The sequence below is a fragment of the Syngnathus typhle genome, linkage group LG21 (assembly GCF_033458585.1).
Source record: "Syngnathus typhle isolate RoL2023-S1 ecotype Sweden linkage group LG21, RoL_Styp_1.0, whole genome shotgun sequence".
NCBI lineage: Eukaryota > Metazoa > Chordata > Actinopteri > Syngnathiformes > Syngnathidae > Syngnathus > Syngnathus typhle.
In genome coordinates this window covers 7518890-7534545 of record NC_083758.1, presented here as the reverse complement: position 1 = coordinate 7534545, position 15656 = coordinate 7518890, and the positions used below count along the sequence as shown (strand labels likewise).

Genomic DNA, 15656 nt, shown 5'->3' with positions numbered 1-15656 from the left:
TTCGACCAATCGGAGGGCTCTGAGTCACTGCGTCCGCTGAATGGGCCAATAGCGTTGCGAGTCGTGGTGCTCGCTCTCAGGAATGCATTTCGTCAACAAACCTGAGCTTGCGGCGTCATATCAGCTGGAGCTGTCAGCACCACTCCGCAGTGTCCCTGGCTTCTTTGGTGACCCAGGTAAGCCACACTCAACAATTTATTCTTGAAGTACTTAACCGAGCTCCATTTTATGTAGAAACTAAGATAACCAAACGTTCTCACTTTCCATCCAAAATGGCGAGTTGTCGTTTTCTTAATCCTGAGGGTAAACGACTCAATTCGGAAGGGTGACGTTTAAAAACTACCCCAAAACATTTGACCGTAATGGTTCTTTAATCGTACTCTATTAGTAAACTCTCCCTCAACGTATTTAAAGTGAACAAAATTGTTCTCGTCCGCTAAAGGTGCCCAACAAAAGAAGCCCCAAAGCAGTCATGGCCACGGCGCAGTGCGTGTTGCTGCTCGCCTTTCATATCTTGCTCATCTCCGAGTTCATCTTAGCCAAGAGGGACTACTACGACATCCTGGGGGTGCCCAAGGACGCCTCGGAGCGCCAGATCAAGAAAGCCTTCCATAAGCTGGCACTCAAGCACCACCCGGACCGAAATAAGGGTCCGGACGCCGAGGCCAAGTTCAGAGAAATAGCTGAGGGTAAGATCTCGGGTCCTGGTGTGACGTCATAATTCTGCAAGTTCCACAACAGCTTGCTTATAGATGCATTTCCGCAAGCGACAAGTTTGAATTTGTTTTCACAAAACTCACGACACTTGTTGTCTTACCTCAGCGTACGAGACATTATCAGATGATAAGAGACGACGAGAGTACGACCAGTTCGGCCGCGGCCAGACGGCGCACGGAGGAAATGCAAATCACAACTTCCGGCAGCACCACCGCTCGTTCAACATGGACGACATCTTCAAGGACTTTGACTTTTTCGGTCAGCAGCAGCAGCAGCAGCAGCAACACTTCCACACCCATCATCATCAAGCGCACCAGAGGTTCTTCCACGAGGCCTCGGGGAACCAACAGAGGCGTACCTTTGGAGGAGGAGGGGGACTGTTTGATGACATGTTTGAGGACTTGGAGAAGATGTTCTCCTTTAACGCTCACACTACCAGGAATGACGGCAGATTCCAAAGTTCTACCAAGCAGCACTGCAGGACAGTGACGCAAAGGAGGGGCAACATGGTGACGACCTTCACAGAGTGCTCCTGAAAGAGGGAGTGGGGAGCTGGTGGGTTTAGTGTGGCAATTTATCACGTGGTTTTGGGTGACTTTCACTATGAGATTTGTATTCAAGGAACAAAGTGGGATTTCAGTCACTTCCAATTAGGTCAGCTTGTTTACTTGCTCAGGAATCGACAGAAGCTCGTGCAATCTTAGCTTCAACAAGCTGCACTGGGCTCTTTGTATTTGAACAAGCCAGGACTGAAAAAAGATCCATTTGAATGACGAGAGGAGGGGAAAAAAAACAAACAAAAAAACAAGCACTTATGCAATATTTTGCTGGAGATATTTTCCAATATTTTCATGTTTAAAAACTCAAAAAAACCTCAAGCTGATCATGTGCAATATTCAGCGCGTTTTGCTTTTCATGTTGCCTATTCTGCACAGACAGTGCTGTCTTAATAATCTCTGCACTTTTGAGTGTGTGCGTGTGTGAGAGTGTGTGTGTGTATTGGAAGATGTTTGAAAATGGAATAAAGTTGCAACAGGATGCGGCTCTTTATTCTTTATCTGTGCGTGATTATTTTTAAAACTATGCTATGACTGTTTATCTAACAATTTTAGCGTTTGTGGAATTTAGGATGGACAAGGGTGACGCCAGAACATTGTAGCTTTATGAGGCGTTACACTGTCGCCGTCTTGTGGTCGCTTTGAGAAGTGCAGTCGACAATTGAAGTTTCTCGTGCGAAATTAACTACGTTGCTTAAGGGGATAAAAAAGGCTCTTAGTGTCATGACGCCAGTCAACCACTAAGCGGCGCCAAAACTCATTTACTACAGCTATGTTGGTTTTCCTGCAGAATCAACTTGAAATGAAAATAATTTCGCTCAGTTGGCATATCACCAAATGCAAAGTCTTCTTATTAGAATGCTCTCCATTGGCTGGCACTATTTTATTGTAACACACAATATTGGCGTAATCCCTCGTGCTAATTTGGCACACGCGGGACAAAGTGAAAACAAATGAGGCAACGCCATCACAAGTAATACACATGACTCAGCAACGCCAACAGTCACAAGTGGCACATATGACTTGCAAATAAGGGGAAGTGTTCAAATGGACACATGGGTGGGGAAAATGTATTGTGAATTGCCAACGCGAAGATAACAGATAACTCCATTTTTCTAACAGTGCCGAAATTCACACCACTGCTTGCCATTTTCCCACATCAGAACTCAGCGTGGAAGGGGTAGTCCTTGTGCTTGATGCTCCTGGAGGCCAGGATAAGTCAATTAATAACCCATACAACAAATTCTGAACATTTCGTCCGTACACTCACCACTGCATCGGACAGACTCGCCAATTCCGATTGAATCCTGAAATGGTCTTCATGTCCTCATCGCTGAGTTGGAAGTCAAACACCTGCAAAGGGTGAAAAATCGATAAGGCGCTCGGCCGGGCGTGCGAGGCAAAGAGGGCATTTGTGTGTCTTGCCTTGAAATTCTCTTGGATGCGGTGAGGTGTGACCGATTTGGGAATCACCACCACATTCCTCTGGACGTGGAAGCGGATCAGGACCTGAGTTGAGATTCCGACATCAACACTTGGGCTGAACCACAGAAACCATCTATTCCCCCCCCCCCTCCTCCAATTATGATTTTTAATTCAATTCATTATTCAGCCCTAGTTAATATTTTATCATCATTCAAAACAGATGGTGCCGCTGTACCTGAGCAGATGTTTTGTTGTGCTTTTTGGCTATGGCCGTGACGTTAGGGTCCTCCAAAAGCGAAGGCTCGTCGGGTTTGGCCCTGCAAAAGCGCGCCCGGCGTACTCAGTCGCATTTTGAAAAGAAACTTCCCGATCCCCCTTTGAGGACCTACCAGGGTCTGGCCGGGGAGCCGAGTGGACTGTAGGCTGTCACGGTGATGCCCTTTGAGTGGCAGTAGTTGATCAGCTTTTCCTGGCTCAAGAATGGGTGGCACTCCACCTTCAAGGCACAAAAGTACAACAGCGGGCACAATTGCCATCAACATTTTGTACAACGGCTGGAGGCCAGAGAAGAAAACGGTGGCTTAATTTAATATGAGGCAGGATCAATCTAAAGCAGACGGGGGAAACAACAGACTAAGCGCATTAGCTTAGCCTAAGGGGGGGAAATGGCATTAAACTTATGGGAATTACAAAATAATTTATTTTTTCTTTTTTTTTGGAATGTCTTTTGTATTTCTAGACAAGAAACGGGTCCATCTTGAGTTGCTGCACCTGATTATTGGCCGGCTTGTACTTGAGGCCCGGCTTGTTGAGAAGACGCTCAATCTGATCCCGGTTGAAATTGGAGACCCCGATGGCTTTGACCAGACCGGCATCGACCAGCTCCTCCATTCCCTTAAACACAAAATGTTTTTGTGTGCTCTGAGGAGTTCCACAAGGGTCTATACCGGATGATCCCGCATTGTGATCCAAATCCTGTCCCAGTATTTGATGACTATGGCAAGCTTTTAACTCACCTCCCATGTCTGCAGGTAGTCGGTATCGTCGGGAATGATTTCGTCGTTGCTGTCCAAAGGAAACATCTCGTCGCCGGGCTACACAAGTCCAAAGAGATGACTTTAAAAACTGGGACAATAGCGGATGAGACCTGCAGCATTTACCTTGAATCCCATTGGCCAGTGCACCAGATAGAGGTCGAGGTAGCCCAATTTGAGATCGCTCAGGGTCTTCTCACAAGCTTGCCTGACCATGGACTTTTCATGGTAGGTGCACCACAGCTACGGGGTTAAAAAAATGAAGCGAGGAACATTAAGAAGCATCCAGCTAGATCTGAAACTCCATCCCATGGCTTTCTTACCTTGCTAACAATGAAAAGGTCCTCTCGCTTGACTCCACCGTCCTTGATCATGGCCTGGATTCCATCGCCCACCTCCGCCTCGTTCCGATAAATGGCAGCCCCATCGATGTGCCGGTAGCCCGCTGATATGGCTGCTTTCACTGCTGCAGTCACTTGACCAGGTTCAGACTAGAAGAGAACGATTGAGGGAATATTCATTACTTAAAAAAAAAAAAAAAAATGTAGATCATAGTTTTAACCTCGTGACACAAAAAAAGACCAAACATGTGAAAGATTTACCTCAAGGCTCCTTGAGACAGAAAAAGCTTTGGAATGTTATGAATGCATGAAAATAAACTGTTATATATACACACTACCGTTCAAAAGTTTGGGGTCACAAAATTGTTTGGGTGACCCCAAACTTTTGAACGGTAGTGTAAATATTATAATAAAATATTATGAATTAAATATTATAAATGATATCTTATATTTGTATAAGATTATATATAATCTATGAATACAAGTATACATATATATTATAAGATTTTTTACACAGAACATTATATATATAACCTATAAATAATTATCTAAATAAATATATACACTACCGTTCAAAAGTTTGGGGTCACCCAAACAATTTTGTGACCCCAAACTTTTGAACGATAGTGGAAGTGCAAACCCAAAAGAATCAGCCTGCACCGTCAAATTGAATGACAACATCAATTCAATCATCATCCACCGAGACTGAATAGCTGTTAGCATTAGCTACCGTTAGCTTCAAGTCCGATTGTTCATTTTTCCCCCCCCACGCAATTTAATATCACTCGGTGAGTTTATTTCCGTGACGCAACGCTCTGCAGTCTAAATTTAAGTGGCGATTACCACGCCTGTTTGCCATTTTGAAGTAGTTACACCCAAAGAAAGCAACTCGTAACTTTGCACGAAATCCAAGAAAATGGCCATGACGGATCACTCACCTTCCATGTCCCCAGCCCGACGATGGGCATAAGCGCACCGGTGGAAAGCTTCACGGTCGTTGCCATTGCTTCCGAAAGACGAGTGATACTCAGTTCGGCAACAAGTGGAGGCGAGGTGTGCGCGTGTGACGTGCGCGTTCGTTTATTTATGTGTGACAGAGCAGGCAGGCATCGTCGATTGATTAGTAATGCCTTGCAGGTTGCCCCAGGCGTGAAATCAAACAGTGCAGTGATTCAGTGGTTTCACGCATAAAATATTAGTCATACATTTCGACTGTTATATAATCAATAATTATAATAATTTACGTGAATGGCGTTAACTAGATGATATGGCGATTTATCACGGCTGAAAAAAAAACTACTTGTTGTTCCAACTTTTGCCACAGGAGGGAGACAGTACACCAGCATTGCGTTTGGGTCTTTAATGGAATGAAATATGTTATTTATTATTAATTGTAAACGAAACAAGTTAGTATTAATTAAACAAGCAGTTTGGTTTGGTGCAGGAAACGGTCATTTTTGAACAGATGGTTAATTCCCGCAGTGGAAACGAGTTTGACAACTCTGGTTTCGAGCTTATTGTTCTTTGTTGGTATGCATAAATAAAACAAGTCCTTTCTTGTACTACTTAAGGTCATCATCCTGCGTTGTGGCGTGTTCTTGCCTAGCTGGAGCCAAAACGTCGTTTGAAACGGCAACAAAGTTCCTTGAGCTCAGAAGATTTAGCTTATAAATTAAAAAAAATAATAGTGTCTTACAACTTGCCAGGGCTCTTTGGTTAAAATCAGATAAAACCCTCACAGTTCTTTATTTGAACCATGAGAGCTGCAGAGAAAGGTGCTACTAAATATATATTTGACAAAAAAAATATATATATATATACAAAGGGAAAAGTTGCAGGAGCCAGTAACGCTGTGTACTTCACAATGTCCGCTCTGATCTTCTCCCCCGGCTGGACGTCTGCTTCTCCGGGCCCTCTTGCGTCTCTGATCTCACTTCAGACAGCCTCCAAACTGTCAAAGTGGCCACTGGAATCAAACGTGGCCACATGCTGCCTTCATCAAAAGCCCAAGACGCCACTGACACTGTTTTGTTCAGGCCAAGCATCTATTAGAAGAAAAGAACCAGGGAGAAAATGACCAGCTATTTGAAGAACCAAGTGGCTTTTCAGAAGAGTTTGAACAGAAGTCAGCTCACCTTTCCAACAAGAAACTTTAATGACACAAAGTGTCATTTGACAGACACAAGGGGTCGCCAAAGCACAGTGAAAGATGTGCGAAAGCTTTTTGATTTCCACAAAGGGACTTTAGTTTTCAGCAGAATTTCTACAGATTTTTGATATAGCGCCATGGATTTCATTGGATGGGAATTCCCATTATGAGTCAAATTTGACTGACTACATGATCAAAAAAAAAAAAAGTCATATCCAGTTAATTAGCCATTTTAGTTTTTGCTGAATTGAATTTCATTTGCTGTACAACGCAGGAAATTTCATTAAGCAGGTTTGCGATGAGGCTGCAATCTAAATTTCAATTTCCCTTTGCAAATTTAATCACAATAAAAACTAACAAAATAAAAACAATATTAGAAGAAATTCTGCCTAACTAGTAAAACTCGTTTAAATCAATTCTTCACAGAATCTCTGAGCATTGTTATTCTAGTGTGTCCTCTCAAGACAGTCGGCATCTAATTTTGTAGTGGGTGTACTTCCCCCCCCCCCTAAAATATTGCTTTTATTTAAGCAAGGCAACCTCTTCCAGGCCCTTCACATCCATTTCGGTCTTGATTGAGCTCTCTCGGACGTCACCCGGACAAAAACAACTGTTGGAGTGCCTTTGAATTTGCATATTGTAGTATTGATCCGTACATGTGAATTGGTTATTCCTGTACCACTGATAAAGATAAAATTAAGTTGATTTTCAGACCAAAAATAGACGTTTAAAAAAGGTTGATTTTTAAACCAAAAATTGACTAAACAAGGTTGATTTTTAAACCAAACATAGATGTATTAAATAGGTTGAATTCTAAACCAAAAATAGACGTCTAAAAAAGGTTGATTTTTAAACCAAAAATAGACGTCTAAAATAGGTTGATTATTAAACCAAAAATAGACGTCTAAAATAGGTTGAGTTTTAAACAAAAAATAGACGTCTAAAATAGGTTGATTTTTAGATCTAAAATAGGTTGATATATAGACCTAAAATAGACGCCTAAATTAGGTTGATTTATAGACCCTTAGGTTGATTTATAGACCTAAAGTAGACGTTTAAAATAGGTTTATTTTTAGATCTAAAATAGGTTGATATATAGACCTTAGATCTATTTTAAACGTCTACTTTAGGTCTATAAATCAACCTAAGGGTCTATAAATCAACCTAATTTAGGCGTCTATTTTATGTCTATATATCAACCTATTCTAGATCTAAAAATCAACCTATTTTAGACGTCTATTTCTGGTCTATTTTAGATTTATAATTAAACCTATTTTAAACGTCTACTTTAGGTCTATAAATCAACCTAAGGGTCTATAAATCAACCTAATTTAGGCGTCTATTTTAGGTCTATATATCAACCTATTTTAGATCTAAAAATCAACCTATTTTAGACGTCTATTTCTGGTCTATAAATCAACCTATTTTAGATCTATAAATAAACCTATTTTAAACGTCTACGTTAGGTCTATAAATCAACCTAAGGGTCTATACATCAACCTAATCTAGGCGTCTATTTTAGGTCTATATATCAACCTCTTTTAGATCTAAAAAACCAACCTATTTTAGACGTCTATTTCTGGTCTATAAATCAACCTATTTTAGATCTATAAATAAACCTATTTTAAACGTCTACTTTAGGTCTATAAATCAAACTAAGGGTCTATAAATCAACCTAATTTAGGCGTCTTTTTTAGGTCTATATATCAACCTATTTTAGATCTAAAAATAAACCTATTTTAAACGTCTACTTTAGGTCTATAAATCAACCTAAGGGTCTATAAATCAACCTAATTTAGGCGTCTATTTTAGGTCTATATATCAACCTATTTTAGATCTAAAAATCAACCTATTTTAGACGTCTATTTCTGGTCTATATATCAACCTATTTTAGATCTATTTTAAACGTCTACTTTAGGTCTATAAATCAACCTAAGGGTCTATAAATCAACCTAATTTAGGCTATTATTTTAGGTCTATATATCAACCTATTTTAGATCTAAAAATCAACCTATTTTAGACGTCTATTTCTGGTCTATTTTAGATTTATAAATTAACCTATTTTAAACGTCTACTTTAGGTCTATAAATCAACCTAAGGGTCTATAAATCAACCTAATTTAGACGTCTATTTTAGGTCTATATATCAACCTATTTTAGATCTAAAAATCAACCTATTTTAGACGTCTATTTCTGGTCTATAAATCAACCTATTTTAGATCTATAAATAAACCTATTTTAAACGTCTACGTTAGGTCTATAAATCAACCTAAGGGTCTATACATCAACCTAATCTAGGCGTCTATTTTAGGTCTATATATCAACCTCTTTTAGATCTAAAAAACCAACCTATTTTAGACGTCTATTTCTGGTCTATAAATCAACCTATTTTAGATCTATAAATAAACCTATTTTAAACGTCTACTTTAGGTCTATAAATCAACCTAAGGGTCTATAAATCAACCTAATTTAGGTGTCTATTTTAGGTCTATATATCAACCTATTTTAGATCTAAAAATCAACCTATTTTAGACCTCTATTTCTGGTCTATAAATCGTCTACTTTAGGTCTATATATCAACCTATTTTAGATCTAAAAATCAACCTATTTTAGACGTCTATTTCTGGTCTATTTTAGATCTACAAATAAACCTATTTTAAATGTCTACTTTAGGTCTATAAATCAACCTAAGTGTCTATAAATCAACCTAATTTAGGCGTCTATTTTAGGTCTATATATCAACCTATTTTAGATCTAAAGATCAACCTATTTTAGACGTCTATTTCTGGTCTATTTTAGATCTATAAATAAACCTATTTTAAACGTCTACTTTAGGTCTATAAATCAACCTAAGGGTCTATAAATCAACCTAATTTAGGCGTCTTTTTTAGGTCTATATATCAACCTATTTTAGATCTAAAAATAAACCTATTTTAAACGTCTACTTTAGGTCTATAAATCAACCTAAGGGTCTATAAATCAACCTAATTTAGGCGTCTATTTTAGGTCTATATATCAACCTATTTTAGATCTAAAAATCAACCTATTTTAGACGTCTATTTCTGGTCTATATATCAACCTATTTTAGATCTATTTTAAACGTCTACTTTAGGTCTATAAATCAACCTAAGGGTCTATAAATCAACCTAATTTAGGCTATTATTTTAGGTCTATATATCAACCTATTTTAGATCTAAAAATCAACCTATTTTAGACGTCTATTTCTGGTCTATTTTAGATCTATAAATTAACCTATTTTAAACGTCTACTTTAGGTCTATAAATCAACCTAAGGGTCTATAAATCAACCTAATTTAGACGTCTATTTTAGGTCTATATATCAACCTATTTTAGATCTAAAAATCAACCTATTTTAGACGTCTATTTCTGGTCTATAAATCAACCTATTTTAAACGTCTACGTTAGGTCTATAAATCAACCTAAGGGTCTATACATCAACCTAATCTAGGCGTCTATTTTAGGTCTATATATCAACCTCTTTTAGATCTAAAAAATCAACCTATTTTAGACGTCTATTTCTGGTCTATAAATCAACCTATTTTAGATCTATAAATGAACCTATTTTAAACGTCTACTTTAGGTCTATAAATCAACCTAAGGGTCTATAAATCAACCTAATTTAGGTGTCTATTTTAGGTCTATATATCAACCTATTTTAGATCTAAAAATCAACCTATTTTAGACGTCTATTTCTGGTCTATAAATCGTCTACTTTAGGTCTATATATCAACCTATTTTAGATCTAAAAATCAACCTATTTTAGACGTCTACTTTAGGTCTATAAATCAACCTAAGGGTCTATAAATCAACCTAATTTAGGCGTCTATTTTAGGTCTATATATCAACCTATTTTAGATCTAAAAATCAACCTATTGTAGACGTCTATTTCTGGTCTATATATCAACCTATTTTAGATCTATTTTAAACGTCTACTTTAGGTCTATAAATCAACCTAAGGGTCTATAAATCAACCTAATTTAGGCGTCTATTTTATGTCTATATATCAACCTATTTTAGATCTAAAAATCAACCTATTTTAGACGTCTATTTCTGGTCTATTTTAGATTTATAAATAAACCTATTTTAAACGTCTACTTTAGGTCTATAAATCAACCTAAGGGTCTATAAATCAACCTAATTTAGGCGTCTATTTTAGGTCTATATATCAACCTATTTTAGATCTAAAAATCAACCTATTTTAGACGTCTATTTCTGGTCTATTTTAGATCTATAAATAAACCTATTTTAAACGTCTACTTTAGGTCTATAAATCAACCTAAGGGTCTATAAATCAACCTAATTTAGATGTCTATTTTAGGTCTATATATCAACCTATTTTAGATCTAAAAATCAACCTATTTTAGACGTCTATTTCTGGTCTATAAATCAACCTATTTTAGATCTATTTTAAACGTCTACTTTAGGTCTATAAATCAACCTAAGGGTCTATAAATCAACCTAATTTAGGTGTCTATTTTAGGTCTATATATCAACCTATTTTAGATCTAAAAATCAACCTATTTTAGATGTCTATTTCTGGTCTATTTTAGATCTATAAATAAACCTATTTTAAAAGTCTACTTTAGGTCTATAAATCAACCTAAGGGTCTATAAATCAACCTAATTTAGGCGTCTATTTTAGGTCTATATATCAACCTATTTTAGATCTAAAAATCAACCTATTTTAGACGTCTATTTCTGGTCTATAAATCGTCTATTTTAGGTCTATATATCAACCTATTTTAGATCTAAAAATAAACCTATTTTAAACGTCTACTTTAGGTCTATAAATCAACCTAAGGGTCTATAAATCAACCTAATTTAGGAGTCTATTTTAGGTCTATATATCAACCTATTTTAGATCTAAAAATCAACCTATTTTAGACGTCTATTTCTGGTCTATAAAACGTCTATTTTAGGTCTATATATCAACCTATTTTAGATCTAAAAATCAACCTATTTTAGACGTCTATTTCTGGTCTATTTGAGATCTATAATTAAACCTATTTAAAACGTCTACTTTAGGTCTATAAATCAACCTAAGGGTCTATAAATCAACCTAATTTAGGCGTCTATTTTAGGTATATATAACCTATTTTAGATCTAAAATTCAACCTATTTTAGACGTCTATTTCTGGTCTATAAATCAACCTATTTTAGATCTATAAATAAACCTATTTTAAACGTCTACTTTAGGTCTATAAATCAACCTAAGGGTCTATAAATCAACCTAATTTAGGTGTCTATTTTAGGTCTATATATCAACCTATTTTAGATCTAAAAATCAACCTATTTTAGACGTCTATTTTTGGTTTAAAAATCAACCTTTTTTAGACGTCTATTTTTGGTTTAAAATTCAACCTATTTAATACATCTATGTTTGGTTTAAAAATCAACCTTGTTTAGTCAATTTTTGGTTTAAAAATCAACCTTTTTTAAACTTTTATTTTTGGTCTGAAAATCAACTTAATTTTATCTTTATCAGTGGTACAGGAATAACCAATTCACATGTACGGATCAATATGCTTGTTAAACCCAAACAACTTCTGTGCATTATTTATACAACTTACGGCTTGTTCAGACTTCAAAATTCCAAAATATGATCATATTTAATGTTTTTAATTTAGATGTCTAGTAAATTGAGCCAAGATCAAGATTTTGCAAGTTAATAAGGGTTGGGAAACTTTGTTGAATGACCCTACCTCGACAGTTTAGTTTTGACTATTTTAGGTCTATAAATCAACCTATTTTAGGTCTATAAATCAACCTATTTTAGATCTATAAATAAACCTATTTTAAACGTCTACTTTAGGTCTATAAATCAACCTAAGGGTCTATAGATCAACCTAATTTAGGCGTCTATTTTAGGTCTATATATCAACCTATTTTAGATCTAAAAATCAACCTATTTTAGACGTCTATTTCTGGTCTATAAATCAACCTATTTTAGATCTATAAATGAACCTATTTTAAACGTCTACTTTAGGTCTATAAATCAACCTAAGGGTCTATAAATCAACCTAATTTAGGTGTCTATTTTAGGTCTATATATCAACCTATTTTAGATCTAAAAATCAACCTATTTTAGACGTCTATTTCTGGTCTATAAATCGTCTACTTTAGGTCTATATATCAACCTATTTTAGATCTAAAAATCAACCTATTTTAGACGTCTACTTTAGGTCTATAAATCAACCTAAGGGTCTATAAATCAACCTAATTTAGGCGTCTATTTTAGGTCTATATATCAACCTATTTTAGATCTAAAAATCAACCTATTGTAGACGTCTATTTCTGGTCTATATATCAACCTATTTTAGATCTATTTTAAACGTCTACTTTAGGTCTATAAATCAACCTAAGGGTCTATACATCAACCTAATCTAGGCGTCTATTTTAGGTCTATATATCAACCTCTTTTAGATCTAAAAAATCAACCTATTTTAGACGTCTATTTCTGGTCTATAAATCAACCTATTTTAGATCTATAAATGAACCTATTTTAAACGTCTACTTTAGGTCTATAAATCAACCTAAGGGTCTATAAATCAACCTAATTTAGGTGTCTATTTTAGGTCTATATATCAACCTATTTTAGATCTAAAAATCAACCTATTTTAGACGTCTATTTCTGGTCTATAAATCGTCTACTTTAGGTCTATATATCAACCTATTTTAGATCTAAAAATCAACCTATTTTAGACGTCTACTTTAGGTCTATAAATCAACCTAAGGGTCTATAAATCAACCTAATTTAGGCGTCTATTTTAGGTCTATATATCAACCTATTTTAGATCTAAAAATCAACCTATTGTAGACGTCTATTTCTGGTCTATATATCAACCTATTTTAGATCTATTTTAAACGTCTACTTTAGGTCTATAAATCAACCTAAGGGTCTATAAATCAACCTAATTTAGGCGTCTATTTTATGTCTATATATCAACCTATTCTAGATCTAAAAATCAACCTATTTTAGACGTCTATTTCTGGTCTATTTTAGATTTATAAATAAACCTATTTTAAACGTCTACTTTAGGTCTATAAATCAACCTAAGGGTCTATAAATCAACCTAATTTAGGCGTCTATTTTAGGTCTATATATCAACCTATTTTAGATCTAAAAATCAACCTATTTTAGACGTCTATTTCTGGTCTATAAATCAACCTATTTTAGATCTATAAATAAACCTATTTTAAACGTCTACGTTAGGTCTATAAATCAACCTAAGGGTCTATACATCAACCTAATCTAGGCGTCTATTTTAGGTCTATATATCAACCTCTTTTAGATCTAAAAAACCAACCTATTTTAGACGTCTATTTCTGGTCTATAAATCAACCTATTTTAGATCTATAAATAAACCTATTTTAAACGTCTACTTTAGGTCTATAAATCAAACTAAGGGTCTATAAATCAACCTAATTTAGGCGTCTTTTTTAGGTCTATATATCAACCTATTTTAGATCTAAAAATAAACCTATTTTAAACGTCTACTTTAGGTCTATAAATCAACCTAAGGGTCTATAAATCAACCTAATTTAGGCGTCTATTTTAGGTCTATATATCAACCTATTTTAGATCTAAAAATCAACCTATTTTAGACGTCTATTTCTGGTCTATATATCAACCTATTTTAGATCTATTTTAAACGTCTACTTTAGGTCTATAAATCAACCTAAGGGTCTATAAATCAACCTAATTTAGGCTATTATTTTAGGTCTATATATCAACCTATTTTAGATCTAAAAATCAACCTATTTTAGACGTCTATTTCTGGTCTATTTTAGATTTATAAATTAACCTATTTTAAACGTCTACTTTAGGTCTATAAATCAACCTAAGGGTCTATAAATCAACCTAATTTAGACGTCTATTTTAGGTCTATATATCAACCTATTTTAGATCTAAAAATCAACCTATTTTAGACGTCTATTTCTGGTCTATAAATCAACCTATTTTAGATCTATAAATAAACCTATTTTAAACGTCTACGTTAGGTCTATAAATCAACCTAAGGGTCTATACATCAACCTAATCTAGGCGTCTATTTTAGGTCTATATATCAACCTCTTTTAGATCTAAAAAATCAACCTATTTTAGACGTCTATTTCTGGTCTATAAATCAACCTATTTTAGATCTATAAATGAACCTATTTTAAACGTCTACTTTAGGTCTATAAATCAACCTAAGGGTCTATAAATCAACCTAATTTAGGTGTCTATTTTAGGTTATATATCAACCTATTTTAGATCTAAAAATCAACCTATTTTAGACGTCTATTTTTGGTTTAAAAATCAACCTTTTTTAGACGTCTATTTTTGGTTTAAAAATCAACCTATTTTAGACGTCTATTTTTGGTTTAAAATTCAACCTATTTAATACATCTATGTTTGGTTTAAAAATCAACCTTGTTTAGTCAATTTTTGGTTTAAAAATCAACCTTTTTAAAACGTTTATTTTTGGTCTGAAAATCAACTTAATTTTATCTTTATCAGTGGTACAGGAATAACCAATTCACATGTACGGATCAATATGCTTGTTAAACCCAAACAACTTCTGTGCATTATTTATACAACTTACGGCTTGTTCAGACTTCAAAATTCCAAAATATGATCATATTTAATGTTTTTAATTTAGACGTCTAGTAAATTGAGCCAAGATCAAGATTTTGCAAGTTAATAAGGGTTGGGAAACTTTGTTGAATGACCCTACCTCGACAGTTTAGTTTTGACTATTTTAGGTCTATAAATCAACCTATTTTAGGTCTATAAATCCACCTATTTTAGATCTATAAATAAACCTATTTTAAACGTCTACTTTAGGTCTATAAATCAACCTAAGGGTCTATAAATCAACCTAATTTAGATGTCTATTTTAGGTCTATATATCAACCTATTTTAGATCTAAAAATCAACCTATTTTAGACGTCTATTTCTGGTCTATAAATCAACCTATTTTAGATCTATTTTAAACGTCTACTTTAGGTCTATAAATCAACCTAAGGGTCTATAAATCAACCTAATTTAGGTGTCTATTTTAGGTCTATATATCAACCTATTTTAGATCTAAAAATCAACCTATTTTAGACGTCTATTTCTGGTCTATTTTAGATCTATAAATAAACCTATTTTAAAAGTCTACTTTAGGTCTATAAATCAACCTAAGGGTCTATAAATCAACCTAATTTAGGCGTCTATTTTAGGTCTATATATCAACCTATTTTAGATCTAAAAATCAACCTATTTTAGACGTCTATTTCTGGTCTATAAATCGTCTATTTTAGGTCTATATATCAACCTATTTTAGATCTATAAATAAACCTATTTTAAACGTCTACGTTAGGTCTATAAATCAACCTAAGGGTCTATACATCAACCTAATCTAGGCGTCTATTTTAGGTCTATATATC

The 15656-nt window shown here is 34.8% G+C and overlaps 3 protein-coding genes across 3 annotated transcripts in view; 1 reads left to right on the top strand and 2 right to left on the bottom strand.

Moving 5' to 3' along the window:
- Nucleotides 1-31: 31 nt before the first annotated feature.
- Nucleotides 32-1767, top strand: dnajb9b (DnaJ heat shock protein family (Hsp40) member B9b). Its single transcript, XM_061269237.1, has 3 exons — nt 32-176; nt 443-689; nt 823-1767. The coding sequence occupies exons 2-3, from the start codon at nt 473-475 to the stop codon at nt 1251-1253; spliced, it is 648 nt and encodes a 215-aa protein (XP_061125221.1). The 5' UTR covers nt 32-176; nt 443-472; the 3' UTR covers nt 1254-1767.
- Nucleotides 1768-2142: 375 nt separating this feature from the next.
- On the bottom strand, nt 2143-5175 carry LOC133145601 (aldo-keto reductase family 1 member B1-like). Its single transcript, XM_061269233.1, has 10 exons — nt 5013-5175; nt 4057-4224; nt 3860-3976; nt 3716-3793; nt 3471-3593; nt 3089-3195; nt 2935-3016; nt 2700-2783; nt 2545-2627; nt 2143-2476 (listed from the first exon to the last, which is right to left on the bottom strand). Exons 1-10 carry the CDS (start codon nt 5076-5078, stop codon nt 2434-2436), a joined length of 951 nt encoding a protein of 316 aa, XP_061125217.1. The 5' UTR covers nt 5079-5175; the 3' UTR covers nt 2143-2433.
- Nucleotides 5176-5419: 244 nt separating this feature from the next.
- Nucleotides 5420-15656, bottom strand: part of LOC133145597 (uncharacterized) — a 208818-nt gene continuing 198581 nt past the window's right edge. The window contains exon 4 of the transcript XR_009710950.1: nt 5420-6119. The gene's annotated coding sequence lies outside the window, so the exon portion shown is untranslated. The remainder of the gene's footprint in view (nt 6120-15656) is intronic.

Coding starts and splice junctions, on each gene's coding strand:
- LOC133145601 (XM_061269233.1), bottom strand. CDS start 5,078: ATGGCAACGACCGTGAAGCTTTCCACCGGTGCGCTTATGCCCATCGTC. Junction 3,017..3,088: donor GGCTCCCCGGCCAGACCCTG/GTAGGTCCTCAA, acceptor GCGCTTTTGCAG/GGCCAAACCCGACGAGCCTT. Junction 2,784..2,934: donor ACAACAAAACATCTGCTCAG/GTACAGCGGCAC, acceptor ATCTCAACTCAG/GTCCTGATCCGCTTCCACGT.
- dnajb9b (XM_061269237.1), top strand. CDS start 473: ATGGCCACGGCGCAGTGCGTGTTGCTGCTCGCCTTTCATATCTTGCTC. Junction 690..822: donor GTTCAGAGAAATAGCTGAGG/GTAAGATCTCGG, acceptor GTCTTACCTCAG/CGTACGAGACATTATCAGAT.